Source organism: Grammomys surdaster, unplaced genomic scaffold (genome assembly GCF_004785775.1).
Source record: "Grammomys surdaster isolate TR1022 unplaced genomic scaffold, NIH_TR_1.0 137, whole genome shotgun sequence".
In the NCBI taxonomy this organism is placed as follows: Eukaryota; Metazoa; Chordata; class Mammalia; order Rodentia; family Muridae; genus Grammomys; species Grammomys surdaster.
In genome coordinates, this window is record NW_021604595.1 from 13,247,222 (window position 1) to 13,261,362 (window position 14,141).

Genomic DNA, 14,141 nt, shown 5'->3' on the forward strand with positions numbered 1-14,141 from the left:
ACCCACTCTCCAGCTTCTCAGTGCCGCAAGACCCCCGCGGTCCTCCTCAGTCCCTCCACCGCCTGTCACCTGACCCCCGTTTTGCACCCCTTTCTCCCTTTTTCAGTCTGTGTGCACAGATGGCTGTGTGGGTTTCCAGCGCAGGGACTTCGAAAGGCAATGTAAACGGAGGCCCCATCATCCTAATCCCCTTTCATTCCTGACACTAACTTGATAGCCTTACGCAGTCACCCTACAGTGTTGTAAAATATAAAGGTTCTTTTATTTTCTTCTTTTCGCTCATCTTTTCATTGGCTTAAGTAATACAGTTAGCCAGTGAGGCCTTCAACATTTGATTAAAGACGCTAGAATTCAGGCTGGGAAAGAGGGTGTGGTGCATTGCAGAAAAAGGAGAGAAAAAAAAATCAAAACTTAATTTCATGTAAGAAGTAGCCCTGGTTATTTTTCCATCTTACACGACCCACTACAGGACCTCTCACAAACGCAGCTGAAGGGGTATTTCTTTTGCTGCAGTCTGTGCTGGATCATCAAAAAAAAACCCAGCACAGGTGTGTGTGGGTCTGGGTGTGCGTGTGTGTACGTGATGAACGTGGGTGCGTGTGTGAATATGGCAGTACAAATGACCCCAGGAGGCTCCCAGAAAGGAGCTTGCACACCAGAGCTTGCCTTGGAAATTTCCTAAAGCGCTAAGAGTTTGTAAATCTCGAGAATACGAAAACTGCCTTAGCCTAGGTTTCTTGCTGAATTGCCTTCCCAACCCACCCACCCCCTCCCCGAAATAGGTGCCTGTACACCTGGTATAGATGCCCCTCGGGTGGGTGAGCGTCGCGAATAGTGACATTCACAAGAGGGCCCGCGGAGTCTATTTCTGGGGTCCCGTGTGTACAGAACAAACAAACCCCCGGGGTCTGGGCGTGTACGGGCGCTCGCTTGTAGAGTGTACAGAGTGTGTGGGTGAGCTCGGGGGCGCTCGGCTCCGCTCCCGGGCGTGCGCTTTTGTGAGTGTGAGTGTGTGTGTGTGTGTGTGTGTGTGTGTGTGTGTGTGTGTGCTGGGGACCGGGTTGTGTGCTCACGCGCTCAAGGCTGCTCCTAGAGCTCAGCTACAGGGCTGGAGAAAAAGAGGGTCAGCAAGTGTGGGGTCTGCACACCGCTGAGCGCGAGAGAGGGGTGATTCGGCTCGGATCCGTCTCTCCTCTCTCTCCCCCGGGCCCGAAGCTCCTCAAACCTCTTTGCAGGGTTGGAAGTGTCTAGGTTCGTTGTGGCGCCTGTGAAGGAGGGAGCAGGTTGAACAATCGAGTGGGCGCGCCAGGACTCCCCGGCTTCGGGCGGGGAGAGGAGAGGGAGCCCCGATTCTGCGCAGGGAGGGGGCGGGGCTGGGGGCCCCTGGAACGAGGAGGCGGGGGTGGCCACCGGGATGAGAAGCGGTCACCCCGAGAGGCGAGATTTCGTTAAGATCGCACATTAATTGGAGATATCTGATTAATTCCAGAGTCTTATGACTATAAATGGTGATTCTCTACCAAGGTGTCTATATTAAAAAAAAAATCAATCCGTGTCATCCCCCACGTCAGGCCTGCTCGTGGGCGTGAGGCTGTACTTCCTCCGCCCCCTCCTAATGGAGTGAACCATTCCCAGCTCTCCCCCCCCCCCAAGCCTCTCACTCTCTCGCTCTCTTTCTGTCTCTTCCTCGCTCCCTCTCTTTCTCTCCTCCCTCTGCCTTCCCAGTGCATAAAGTCTCTGTCGCTCCCGGAACTTGTTGGCAATGCCTATTTTTCAGCTTTCCCCCGCGTTCTCTAAACTAACTATTTAAAGGTCTGCGGTCGCAAATGGTTTGACTAAACGTAGGATGGGACTTAAGTTGAACGGCAGATATATTTCACTGATCCTCGCGGTGCAAATAGGTAAGTGGCCGCCTGGTAGGGCTTGATAGGCGGCCGGAGAATGCCTGCCCCAGAAGCGCTTAAGGGGACTTGCTGGCCGGCGTCCGCCTCTGGTTGCAGAAAACCCTGCAGACACCCGGGGTCCGGGCATTAGCTTTTGGGGACTCTGGAGTCCTGGTTGGGTTTTCCTAAAGAAAGATTTCTTCTGCAGGGAAGTGTGTTTGGCCGGCTGTTTCCAAGGGGGTTTTCCCCTTTTTCTCCAAAGCGCACATCCATTTTTTTTTTCTCCCTCTTTGGGGTTAAACAGGATCTGAGCGCTCATAGCATTTGTCCTCTGTTATACTGCAAGATACTATCTTGAGGGGTCGAAAGGTGAAGGCAGGAATAAGATGCTTAGGCAGCTAGGGCTGAAAAGTTTATATGCAGAAAGCAAAGATATTCTAAGGCTGCCCTCAAACTGCAGCATTTAGAACTTTGTCCTTCCCCCGCCCCTCCCCCTATATCCTAGCTGCAGCGTTTGCTCTGGGCACCGCAGACTACTCCGAGAAGGATAAATCAACCAAATATGCACTGATATACTTTTTAGGGCTCATGTGTGACTGTGATTTTACAGATTAGCATCTCTATTATTTTTATACAGGAAAGTGGTTTAACGTGTTTGCAATATGTCTTTTTGTGTGTTTGTTATTTTTGTTTGCGGCGGGTTATGGATGGGTTGATTTAGTCCCCCATTTTATGTTAAGGAATGTCAAGTCTCAGCTACACTGGTGGGAAGCTTTTTTAAAGTTCATATTTTTCCATCCAAAAATGCAAATGTTTTAAGTACTAGTGAATCCGCTTATCTGATACTGGATGGAAACATTAATTAGTGTAACTGAAAGGTGAAAGTAAGGCAGCTTATTAATAGAATAGACAAAAGGGGAAAAAATAGAAAGTCTCCAGTGGTTATTCTGGAGATGGAGAAAACTGTTATCGCTCCAGGATATAGCATTCTTTACAGACAAATCCTTGTAGCATTTCAGGGGTGCGTCAGGGAATTTGTGTGGGACAAGAGAAAGAATACTTAGTATTTTTTTTTCTTCATAAGAAATGTAGAGAAATTGGGATTCTCAGAACATTAAAACTGATTCTTTCCATCGGGATCCATATGCATTTGACATGATCTTAAGAATTTGCTTTGGGGGATTTTTTGATTGTTTATTTGTTTATTGTTTTGCAGAAACTGGGATTTTGCAAAGCAAGGAGCATGCACTGGGATGTTGGCTTTTCCTTTAATTTTAGGAAATGACTTAATGCTTTGTATCTGGTGGTTTTGTGCCTTTGACATTAGTTCAAAGAGCTGCAACCATCATAGGACGTGGATCCCAAGGGCAGCAAATTCTTTAAGTGTTAGAAATAAGTGAGTGTGGCATTTTGCAGTTAGATGACCAATGTTCATAGATTAAGAAACAGCTAATGTTTTAAGATTAGGGCTTCACTTGGACGATGTTGGGGGACTCTGTTTTCCTAGTAGATAAGAAGAGAAAATAATGAAACAGTGATTGCGGGAGAGATGCATTTGATTAACCTCAGCCTGAAAATGACCAAAATTTTCATAGTTGAATTAAAATGTGTATGTTCCCAAATGTCTACATTTTATCTATCTATCTATCTATCTATCTATCTATCTTTTTATTTGCATCAGAGCCTCGGTCTTTATTAATTCATGGATAGACGCTGTCCCAAATTACTGACATTTGGCAAGAAGCGTGGGGGTTGGGAAGGGGCGGAGAAGTAGAGGATGGAGAACGAATGAGGAAGTTTGGAATGAATGAGAGAGGTCCAAGAAATGAATGAGCAAATGGAAACCGCACTGGATAGGGATGTAGAGGAGACAGGTCAGCTGCTTGCCTGGGGGTTACAAAAACCGGGTTCAGGAGGAACTGGGAACTCGACCGATGTGCGCATAGGCTTGTGCCTGCAACCTCTGTCCCGCGCACTGCTTCCGGCTTTCCAGTTCAAGCTAGATATCTAGAAGCCACAATTTCGAGACACAGAAATGTTCCTGAATTCATATTTTACACACGCTCACACACATGCGCCCTGCAGGGTCTGTTCCAGCAATGTCTGGAAAAAAATAAAATGACAGAAAGGCTTCCCGCCTCCAGAAAGCCCCAACCCTTCTTTTAAAATTGGACACAGGGGGTGGGGGAGAGCAATGAGTGAGGAAGGGCCAGCGGCCAGAGAGGTTGCATTTTGTTTCCTTTTTTCAAAAGCATGTTTGTGACATACATTATAGAGGAAGCTAAATGGGATTTCTTTCATCGTGACCGAGCTACAGTAGAACAACGATTTATTTATTCATAAGACACAATGTCAGTGTTTAAAGTTTGCTTTTATTATAGTGCCAAGTGTTTTTAAAAATCGGCGTGAAGGAGAGTCTAGGTCTATGGAAGGTTGTGTGTTTGCCCCAGCTGAGGTGGAAGTTAACCTCGCTCCCTTCCGCAGAGCTTCCCGTTCCGGATTAGAAAGCACTAGTCCCGCCTAGCTCTTCCTGCTGCAATCTGCCAAGCGCTGCTCTTGGCTGGCTGCGGCTGACTGGGTCACCTTCCCTCGAGTCTGCAGTAGCTTTATGTTCAGGGACAGGTAGCTAGCTGACTGAGACTGAGGATGCTAGGTGATCAATCCTTCCGGAAGTTTTCACACCGGGAGGGAGGCAGAAGAGGCCCTTGCTCGGACCCCCTAGAGCCCACTGCCCATTTTCATTCTAGAATTCACCCTTTCCCCTTCCCCGCCTTTACAGCGGAGATCTGCGCCTCTCTCTAACCCTTCGGGTACCCTGGGTGTTTGTGAGCCACCAGATGGGAAGAAATGGGGTTTGAGCTGCGCTGGCCTGCCCGGAACCTAGCAGCTCTTAAATTCACCGCCTCCAAGTTTGGTTGGCTTGAGGATATGAGCTAGGACCTTAGTGTGCCCTGAAATTCTTTCTTCTCTCCCCACTGCCTCCGCCGCAGCTTCTACCTACTCCAACCCCCACCCCCACCCCCACCCCCACCCCAGTCGGAGCCAGAACCCTAGGCCGCAGCTTGCTGGGCCCCTAGTAGCCTGGCTGCAACCTTGAGAGGAGAGGTCTGATCTAGCTGTTTTCAGAGATATAAAGGGGGTGTGCAAAGGTGAGAGATGCAGAGAAGCAAAGAGAAAACAGGGTGCGCGCACGCGCGGGGACACACACACACACACACACACACACACACACACACGGCTACTGAGACCAATCCTCACCCCAGCTAGGCCCCTGTACATTTATTGTCCTTCTTTAGAGGTGCAGAGGAAGTATTTACATAAGAGTTTCACAAACAAGAGATTCCATCCTGAGCAATCAGTATATAATAATAATAATAATAATAATAATAATAATATCACGTTCCCTTAGCCGTTGTCTTCCAAAGACCATTCATTCATTCATTCATTCATTTATTCATTCATTCAACAATTATTTGTTGAGTGCCTGCAAAGATCCGGGCACCCGACAGCTCTTCTGGGGGTGTGGCGCTTGGTTCTGCTGTGTAACCCCGGCCTCCCCACCTTCCCCCGGCCTGTTTTAGTCCCCAGCACACTGTTTCTCAGACCTCCTCTGTCACCACAAAAATGGAAGACTGCACTGCGAGACGTGACAGGGTTTTGCTGGAGGAAGTGTTGAGAAACAAGGAGGGAGTGAGGAAAAAAAAGAGTAATAAAGGAGATGAGGGAGGTGAGAAGAGGGGGCGAGGAAAACAGAAAAAGAAACGGAGCGCAGTTGGGAGCGGGCTGGAGAACATAAATGGACTCACCTCCCTGCTATCCCTCTTCACCCACCCACGCTCGGATCCCTCCGTCTGCACCAGAGGTGGACTGAACGCAAATAGGTCATTCCTGGGCCACAGTGCTGGATCATAAAAAGAGACCACCTCAAGGGGCTTTAGGGTCAGTGGTGGGGCAGAGTGGCCGTGGTGCTTACTGGTGTCCCTCCTCCCCACAGCTTACCTGGTGCAGGCCGTGAGAGCAGCCGGCAAGTGCGATGCAGTCTTTAAGGGCTTTTCAGACTGTTTGCTCAAGCTGGGCGACAGCATGGCCAACTACCCGCAGGGCCTGGACGACAAGACGAACATCAAGACCGTGTGCACGTAAGTGTCCTCTCTGACCCTGGGTTTCCCTTCTGCTGGTTCTGCTGAGGTCAGAGTACATGCCACTCCCCACCCTCATCTTCTGTCCTCGTCCCCACCCCCACTCCAGTTTGCTCAACATTATGCTGGCCCAGATCTGTGCCTTTTCTTGCCTGCTGGCCAAGGCTGCCCTCCAGCTCTCTTCCCTGGTTTCCAGTCTGCACTGTCTAAGGGGACTCCGTGGCCTGAGGTGAGCTAAGAAAGGGATATCTTCCACTAGCCTAAGCTTTCCATCCTTACAGGCCTACACCCAAAAGGTGTGGACCCGGGCAAGTGTCAGAGTGGCAGTTTGGCAGGTTCTTGCTCCACAAAAATCTTTCCTTTGAGATAATCCCCAATCTTTCTTCTTGTGAGTGGGCAGCCTGTCAAGTACTCTTGAACAGTTGATTCTAGTTTAAGGAGAATTGGGGTCATACTAGATTTACTTAAATGCAAAAGCCCCTCCACAACATATGAAAATAGATGCCACAAATGCAGGGCGTAAGGGTCTTCCTGTTTTATGGAGAAAGTCTGAGACCACATTCTGTGTCAGTGACTTGGGGGCTTGGCAGGCTTTGCCAAGGCTTTGCTAGCCCATTCCCAGGTTCTGAGTAGCCAACCTCCTTGCTCTCACCACCCCTCCCCTTCCCATATCTACTACCTCCTCAGACAGGGGCAGCTACCAACCCTGGAGAGAAGACAGGCTGGGTGGTGTTTTCTCAGGAGTGGACTAGAACACCCGCAGCTGGCAGTAGGCGAGGTGTCCAGGAAAGCACCCACTGCAGTGGACCTCCACATCCTAGCTGCTGCAGGTCTTAGATGTGCTCCCATCGCCTGCAACATACATCTTCTTTTCCCTTTGAGGGGGGAAAATTAAACCAGTTGTATTCAACCATCCCCACAAAATGCCCTTCCAATAAAACCGAAGCAAGAAGGATTCTTTGTTCACAGAGGTTGAAGTGTCCATTTTCCATGTCATGCTTTATGCATGGGTGGCTCCTCTCTTCCTAAATAAGGAAGAAGGGTATTCATTTAAGTTATGATCAGATTGGGGGGGGTTGGTTGTCCATCTTGCTATAAACTTTCCTAAACATCTCAGTACCTACTAGAAACTTCAATTAGTAAGTGACTGGTATTTTGCTATAATAAAACAGGGTTGTGGGGAGTATTTAATTTCAAACATCCGATAAGAATGAGCCCACAAGGCAGAACAGGTTTCCATAACCCCAGAACCTGCAAGACTAAGGTCCTGGAAAACAGACAAGATACGGTTAGGGTCCCTGAGGTTGCAGGCAGCTGGATCCAGACCTCACTGAGTTAACGCTCAGCAAGTGAGTGAAGTTCGCCCTTCCAAACCCAGGGAAGATACTTGCTCTTTGTACCCCAATTTCAAAAGCACTCTGTTCCTATCTGGGCTATCTAAAGAAAGGAGTAGTTTGTGTGTCCTTGGCTTCCCAGGTGCGATATACTTTGGAGTTCTGCAGAGGAGTTGTCCCTTGGGACTTGCAGGGTCTGTAAATGTTGGTATTTGTTATAAATTGTGGAAATGGAAAGTCTTGTGCCCAGGTCCCCGAGGCCTAATAACTCAGAGAATGGAGAAAGTCACTAGACGGCAGCCCAAGTTCCAACGTTTATAACTCGCTTTGGGCCAGAAGCCAGGTTAGGAGTGGAAGCAAAGTCTAAGCTTGCCTTCAACAAGCTTACATGAACAACAACAACAACAAAGGGAAAGGGCTGAGAAACAACAAAAACAGAACAAAACAAACAAAGGAACAAAAAATCACCCACACTGCTAAGAGTGGCTGCTCATCTGGAGCTCAGGGTCCGGGCGCAATGGAAACCAGACCTAAGTTACCAGACGCGCAGATCGACCCAGCTCCAAAAGGAGACAGCACCTTAGGAATCGATCACGCCTTGGGATTATATTTAGTTTCAGAATCTATTTTGGGTTTCCAGAAGAAAGGGGGACAATAAGAAAAAAAGAAAGGACGGAAAAAAATAAAAGGTTGGATGAAGGTTGTGGGGGCGGGGCTGAATCTGAGCGGAGGGGTGTGTGTGGGGGGGTGCGGGGATGCGGGGAAGCTGAGTTACTTGAGTTGGTTCGGGAACTGACCAGAGGTAGGGGATCTCAAGCCCTGACCCGGGGGAACTGCATAGGAACTTGCCCATTCCAGAGAAGTGGGTGCCACAACCTGGAGGAGGTAGGAGCTAAGCTCCTGGGTTTCAACCCTATGAAGAAGGCTAGAGAGGAAGTTAGAGGGAGCATCCAGCTGGCAGACCAGAGCACAGGGGGTTGCGAGAGCAGAAAGAGGCTCAAGAGCCCGCTCAGCTGCCCAAGCACTTAACACTCACCGACCGAGGGAACGGAGAGGAGAGGCGAGCAGGCGGGGGCTCCCGACGCCTTTGGAGCACTGGGACTGTTGAAAGGCGGGATGGCCTCGGACGACCCGAAACAAGTGGGAGAAACGCGGAAAAGAAAAGAGGAAAACGGAGGGTTGGGGAAAAGAAAAGGGGGGAGGAGAGTGAAGAGAAACTGGAAACAAAAGGAAGGTGTGGGGGCTGGGAGGAGGGAGAGAAGCAGGGCGAAGGCGAGAGGACCGCGGCGAACAGAGGAGGGAAACAGAAGGGGCGAGGGGGAGGAGAATGTGAGAAGCCAGGAGGGGGAGGGCCTGGCTCAGAGCAAGTCGCCCATCTTGCGAGCTAAGAGGCATTAATGGGCCGCAGCTTGCAAGGCTTAGTGCTGTTTTCTTAGCTTTCCCGGAGGAGGGTGAGCAATCTGTTGGCGCAGGCCATGGTGCCAGCGCCACGAAGCGGGTGCGACCCCGCTCCTGGCTGTCAGGTCCCCTCTTGGCACCGGACTAGGAAAATCAGACCAGGAAAAGAGAGGCTCACATACCCTGGGACCGGGTTTCTGGGATGGGCCAAAGATCAGGCAGGGCGTTACTCAGTTCAGAACAGGTCTCTGGGAACAAGGGTGTGGGGGGGCGAGTGGGGAGAAGACACCCAGAAAGGTTAGAGAGGACGCAGTCACCCAGGGCACAGTCCTAGAGTCCTCCTGCCCCTAAAGTGATCCTACTGTTTTGTTCTGTTCCTCGCCAGATACTGGGAGGATTTCCACAGCTGCACGGTCACAGCTCTTACGGATTGCCAGGAAGGGGCGAAAGATTTGTGGGATAAACTGAGAAAAGATTCGAAAAACCTCAACATCCAAGGCAGCTTATTCGAACTCTGCGGCAGCGGCAACGGGGCGGCGGGGTCCCTGCTCCCGGCGCTTTCCGTGCTCCTGGTGTCTCTCTCGGCAGCTTTAGCGACCTGGCTTTCCTTCTGAGCGCGGGACCAGGTCCACCCCCCTCCGCTCACCCACCCACACTCACTCCATGCTCCCGGAAATCGAGAGGAAGAGCCATTCGTTCTCTGAGGACGTTGTGATTCTCTGTGATGTTGAAAACACTCATATGGGATTGTGGGAAATCCTGTTTCTCTCTTTTTTTTAAATTTTATTTGGTTCCTTGTGTTTTAATTTGCCAAATGTTGCCGATCAGTGAGCAAGCAAGCACAGCCAAAATCGGACCTCACCTTTAGTCCGTCTTCACACACACACACACACACACACAAAATAAGAAAACGGCAAACTCACCCCATTTTTCATTTTTTTTAATTTTATTTTTTGGCAAAAGAATCTCAGGAATGGCCCTCGGCCACCTACTATATTAATCATGTTGATAACATGAAAAATGATGGGCTCCTCCCAACGGGAAAGCGAGGAGAGGAGAAGGCCAGGGGAATGAGTTCAGGAGTGGTGTCCGCGTGGAAAGCATCTGGTGAATAATCACGCTCACGTCTTTCTTCCACAGTACCTTGTTTTGATCATTTCCACTGCACATTTCTCCTCCAGAAAAGCGAAAACACAAGAGTGTGGGCTTTGCATCTTTTAAGGATAAGAGAGGGAGAGAGAAAGAGGTTGGGTATAGTGGGACAGGTTGTCAGAAGAGATGCTGCGATTGGTCATGAGGGGCCGGTTTCACCTGCTATTGTCGATGCCTCCTTCAGGTCCACTGCCTTTATGTTCCCTCCTCTCTCTTGTTTTAGCTGTTACACATACAGTAATACCTGAATATCCAACGGAATAGATCACAAGGGGGTAATCAATGTTAAATCTAAAATAGAATTTAAAAATAAAAGATTTTGACATAAAAGAGCCTTGATTTTAAAAAAAGAGAGAGATGTAATTTAAAAAGTTTATTATAAATTAAATTCAGCAAAAATTTGCTACAAAGTATAGAGAAGTATAAAATAAAAGTTATTGTTTGAAATGGAGTGTCGTTTTGTTTCCTCCGCCGAGATTCCAGAAGTCTTGGGGAACGCACGGTGTCGGGTGATAAATTCACCTGCTCACCAACTGTCTGGATGACCCGCTGACTTCATGAGGACTCTAATTAGTTAGGACCCTTGGCCATGTCTCCCAGATTCCGCTTATACTTGAGGGAAAAATGGGGAAGTCGTTTTCAAATTAAGAGTAAGGCCTTTACTATGTACACTGGAGGACCAGTCTTGCACATACAGATGCAACGCCGGTGGTCAACCGGCTGCCCGGGCCCCAGGTGGGCCTGAGCTCTAACCACTGTTCCTGAGGGCTGGGCCCTGAGAGGCACACGCAGCTTCCTCTGTGGTAACTAGAGGCAGCATGCGAAAGAACCGCCATTAAGGGCTCCGCAGAGGGGCAGAGAGGCGAGGATCGGGCGAATCCTTTCATAATTAATAAGACAGCACAACTGAAATGGCGAGGAGACGGGGCCCTATTGATCTGCCAGTCGAGCTGCCTCCCCCTTTCCTATTTATAGGCTCCGCATGGCCTTACAAATAAGTAAATAGCCGCAGTCGAGACCCAGGTCCTTCCTGGGTCTACAGTCAAGATATGGGGGACGGAGAACTACACATGAGCTCTTGGGTTCATTGAAATCAAAATCAGATTTCACTGAAGGTAGCGCTGGGAGGGAGTTTGTGGGTGCTCCCCAGGGTATGTGGAGGGGCAGAAGAAGGATGAAGGCTGATCCCGGAGCTGAAGCAGGCTCCCACACCCAGCAGCCCGCCGCCCGCGGCGGGGTGGGTGTGCCAGGACTCTGAAATGCAATGTGTAAACAATCGCTAGTGTAACCGTTCATAAATCAAACCCAGTGGGTCGCAGCCCAATCTGCATTCCCCCCACGGATTGAATTCCAGCAACACATGCGTCCTTGCGCCCCAAGCGCTGGAAGCTGCATGGATTCTTAATGGCAGCATACATTACCGGCTCTGGTTCACGCACGCGCCGCGCGGGGCCACTCTAGGGAACTGTTCCACCCGCTACCCGCCCCCAACCCCTCCTCCTCGTTGGAGCTGGATCTCAGCCCAAACCAAAAGAGATCTTGTTGCCAGGGCAAGGGTGCTCGCCCGCTCCGGGTCGCTCATTATTTTGGAAAACCTTGGGTTTTGTTCATTTCATTCCGATGGTATTTTCAAGAAGCCTAAGTATTCAGATGACCAACCAAAGCACAATGACTAGCATTAAAAAAAAATGAAAACATCTAAGCTTATCTCAAATATATCAGTCTTTTCAATGGGGCGAGTGTATAAGCAAAGAGAAAAAAGGGTCTCTTCCGATTCTGTTTTTTGTTGTTGTTTTGTTTCTGTTTTTTTTTTCCATAATACTTTGCGAATTAGAGACTATCCTGTGCCTACAAGCTCCTAGCTTTTGGAAATGAAGCCTGCACCGCGTTCTCTGCCGGCTTCGGAGGAAAGGCGGACTGGAGCCGCTCCTTCCCTCTCAGTACTCCTCCCACCCCTCCCCGTTGCGAGCTTCCCACTTGATCCACCTCCTAGAAGACTCAAGTAAGCGACGCTGTGGGAGGAGACAGAAGGGACCAGGGGGCGGGATGGCGCGATCTGATTTGTTCACACACAGGGTTCCTTCTCTGGAACCCCTTGCTCAGAGCAAGGTTCCAACTGCTCTCCGGTGGAACTCCTTTGGATGCAAGACTCCCCCGGCACTGTAGCCTCTCTCGTTCTTACTCCAAGGGGTTCCCTCAGAAGACAGGCTTACTATTTAAAGCTACCTTACCGGGTCAAAGGACCACAGCTCGCTTCACTTGCACTAGGAGAGATCTCCAGAAACTAAAGGCGAGTCTTCGAAAAGTCAGGCTTTCGGATCTGGCCCCTTACTGACAGAACATTTCTTTTGTTTGTGATGTTTAGATTATTATCGCGGAGGCTCCAGCCATTACGTGCTGTTTAATCATGATGACATCTCCATATGTTGGTTATGGTGTTACTGTTTTTAAGTGGCAACGCAGAAGTCCGGATTGCCAGTTCTGGGTGGAGGTATAATCAGGGTGTGTGTATCCTAAGGCTGTGGTAAAGTGGGCAGAGTGGGCACCAAGTTCAACACACCTACTTCCTCCCTGCCTGACTTTGGTTCTCCACGCGGTCCACTGGAGCTGGCTTCAGCCCTTGAAGAGGACTTCCTTCACGCCATCCTAGGCAAAAGTAGATTCAAAATAAGCTAACATCAACTGCTGGTGAAAACGTGAAAAAGAACATTTCGGAAGTCCTAGCCTCAGTCAGGTGATGGAAGAGAGAACGAAATGGAAGGGGACAGGCTTGAAAAAGACACCAGGGTGGAAAGTGGGAACAAGGCGCAAGGTGGGGAAGACAGAGCCAGAAAGTGGAGGGAGCAGAAAGGAGGCGGGGAGGGAGTGATTTGTGAAATAAGTTAAGTGGGTTCTGGGGCAGTGGTGGGGATTAGATAGAGCAGGAGAGGTAAAGCCCACCTCAGAGAAAAGGAGGCCCCAGGGTGAAATCCTTCGCTTTCACTCAGGACCCTCTCCATGGAGCAAATGTTACAAGTGCCTCCACAGACTTTCTTCTAGCAGACCCAGACAGCTTTTCATTCATGGCGATTAAAGAGAATTTTCACTTCCGATGTTTATAGCTTAGGAGCCTGCTGCTGTGGGAGCGCCCATCACAGCGGAACCTACAGTTCTGGACTCAGGACTCCTGGAAACCAGGTGATGCATCTCCCCTCTCCCTAAAGACACCCAAATCCCTGCAGAGGCTGCTAGGAAGGTCCTCCAAGATCCCCCGCAGTTCACACCCACTGTACCCGAACCCAGGCTCCCTACTCTGGTCATGCACCTAGTCTGGTCCAGGGCCGTGAGTGGAAGGTGATTTCTGAAACAGTCAGCACTCAGGACCCTCAAGGACCCTACATCCTCTGGCTTCCTAACACCTACCAAGGGGAGTTCAGAGTCTACGTGCTGTGGTAGCCACAGAGTAGAAGGGAGAGATCAATGAGTTCACCAGCTGCAGAGCCAGAGAGAGAGAGAGAGAGAGAGAGAGAGAGAGAGAGAGAGAGAGAGAGAGAGAGAGAGAGAGAGAGAGAGACTCAATTTGACCCCTTTCCTGTATCCGAAGCCTCTTCAGGCTCCTTTGCCAGGATGCGGGACAATTTGTAATGCCATATCCAATCCAGATCCGGTCCCACTTCCCAGAGGGAACAACCTAAGCAAAGAGGTGCTGGTGAGGTGTGTGTGTGTGTGTGTGTGTGTGTGTGTGTGTTGAAATCCTACCTGCTGCATACAACCTGCCCATAACGCTAGTTCTTAGTTTAATGTCTTCCTGTCTGATTTAGGCTTCATCTGATAGGACCCTCAAAATTCTTCAAAGTAACCTCCGTGGCCAACCTCTTTCTGCCTTTTAATTTGGAGGGGACAGTTTTTCACTCTGTAGTCCTACAGTTTTAAGCTCTCTAGCTACAGGTTTACCAAAGTGAGCAACCAGGAGGACTGAACCACCTGGGGGGCGGGGCTCATTTACAGAAAAACCTCAGTCCTACTCAGCTCTCCCCTGCCCCCCCTTTTACTCTTGCCCAACTTTAAAAAATTAAAAATCAACGTTCACCGAGCACTTTCTACATGCTAGCCATTAGGCCAAAAGGTTGTACTTCTTTGGTAGTCTCAGTAAGTTTGGTAAATTTTTGGTAGTCTCAGTATTGTGTCCATTTTACAGATGAGAAACTGGGGTTTAGAGCAGGCTAATAATCATCCCAAGGTCAGCAGGTAGCTGA

The 14,141-nt window shown here is 49.5% G+C and overlaps 1 protein-coding gene across 1 annotated transcript; it reads left to right on the forward strand.

Annotated features, from left to right (window-relative positions):
* Positions 1-1,659: 1,659 nt before the first annotated feature.
* Positions 1,660-10,353, forward strand: Nrn1 (neuritin 1). The gene is made up of 3 exons (XM_028763242.1): positions 1,660-1,901; positions 5,878-6,022; positions 9,140-10,353. The coding sequence occupies exons 1-3, from the start codon at positions 1,847-1,849 to the stop codon at positions 9,366-9,368; spliced, it is 429 nt and encodes a 142-aa protein (XP_028619075.1). The 5' UTR covers positions 1,660-1,846; the 3' UTR covers positions 9,369-10,353.
* The last annotated feature ends 3,788 nt before the right edge of the window (positions 10,354-14,141 follow it).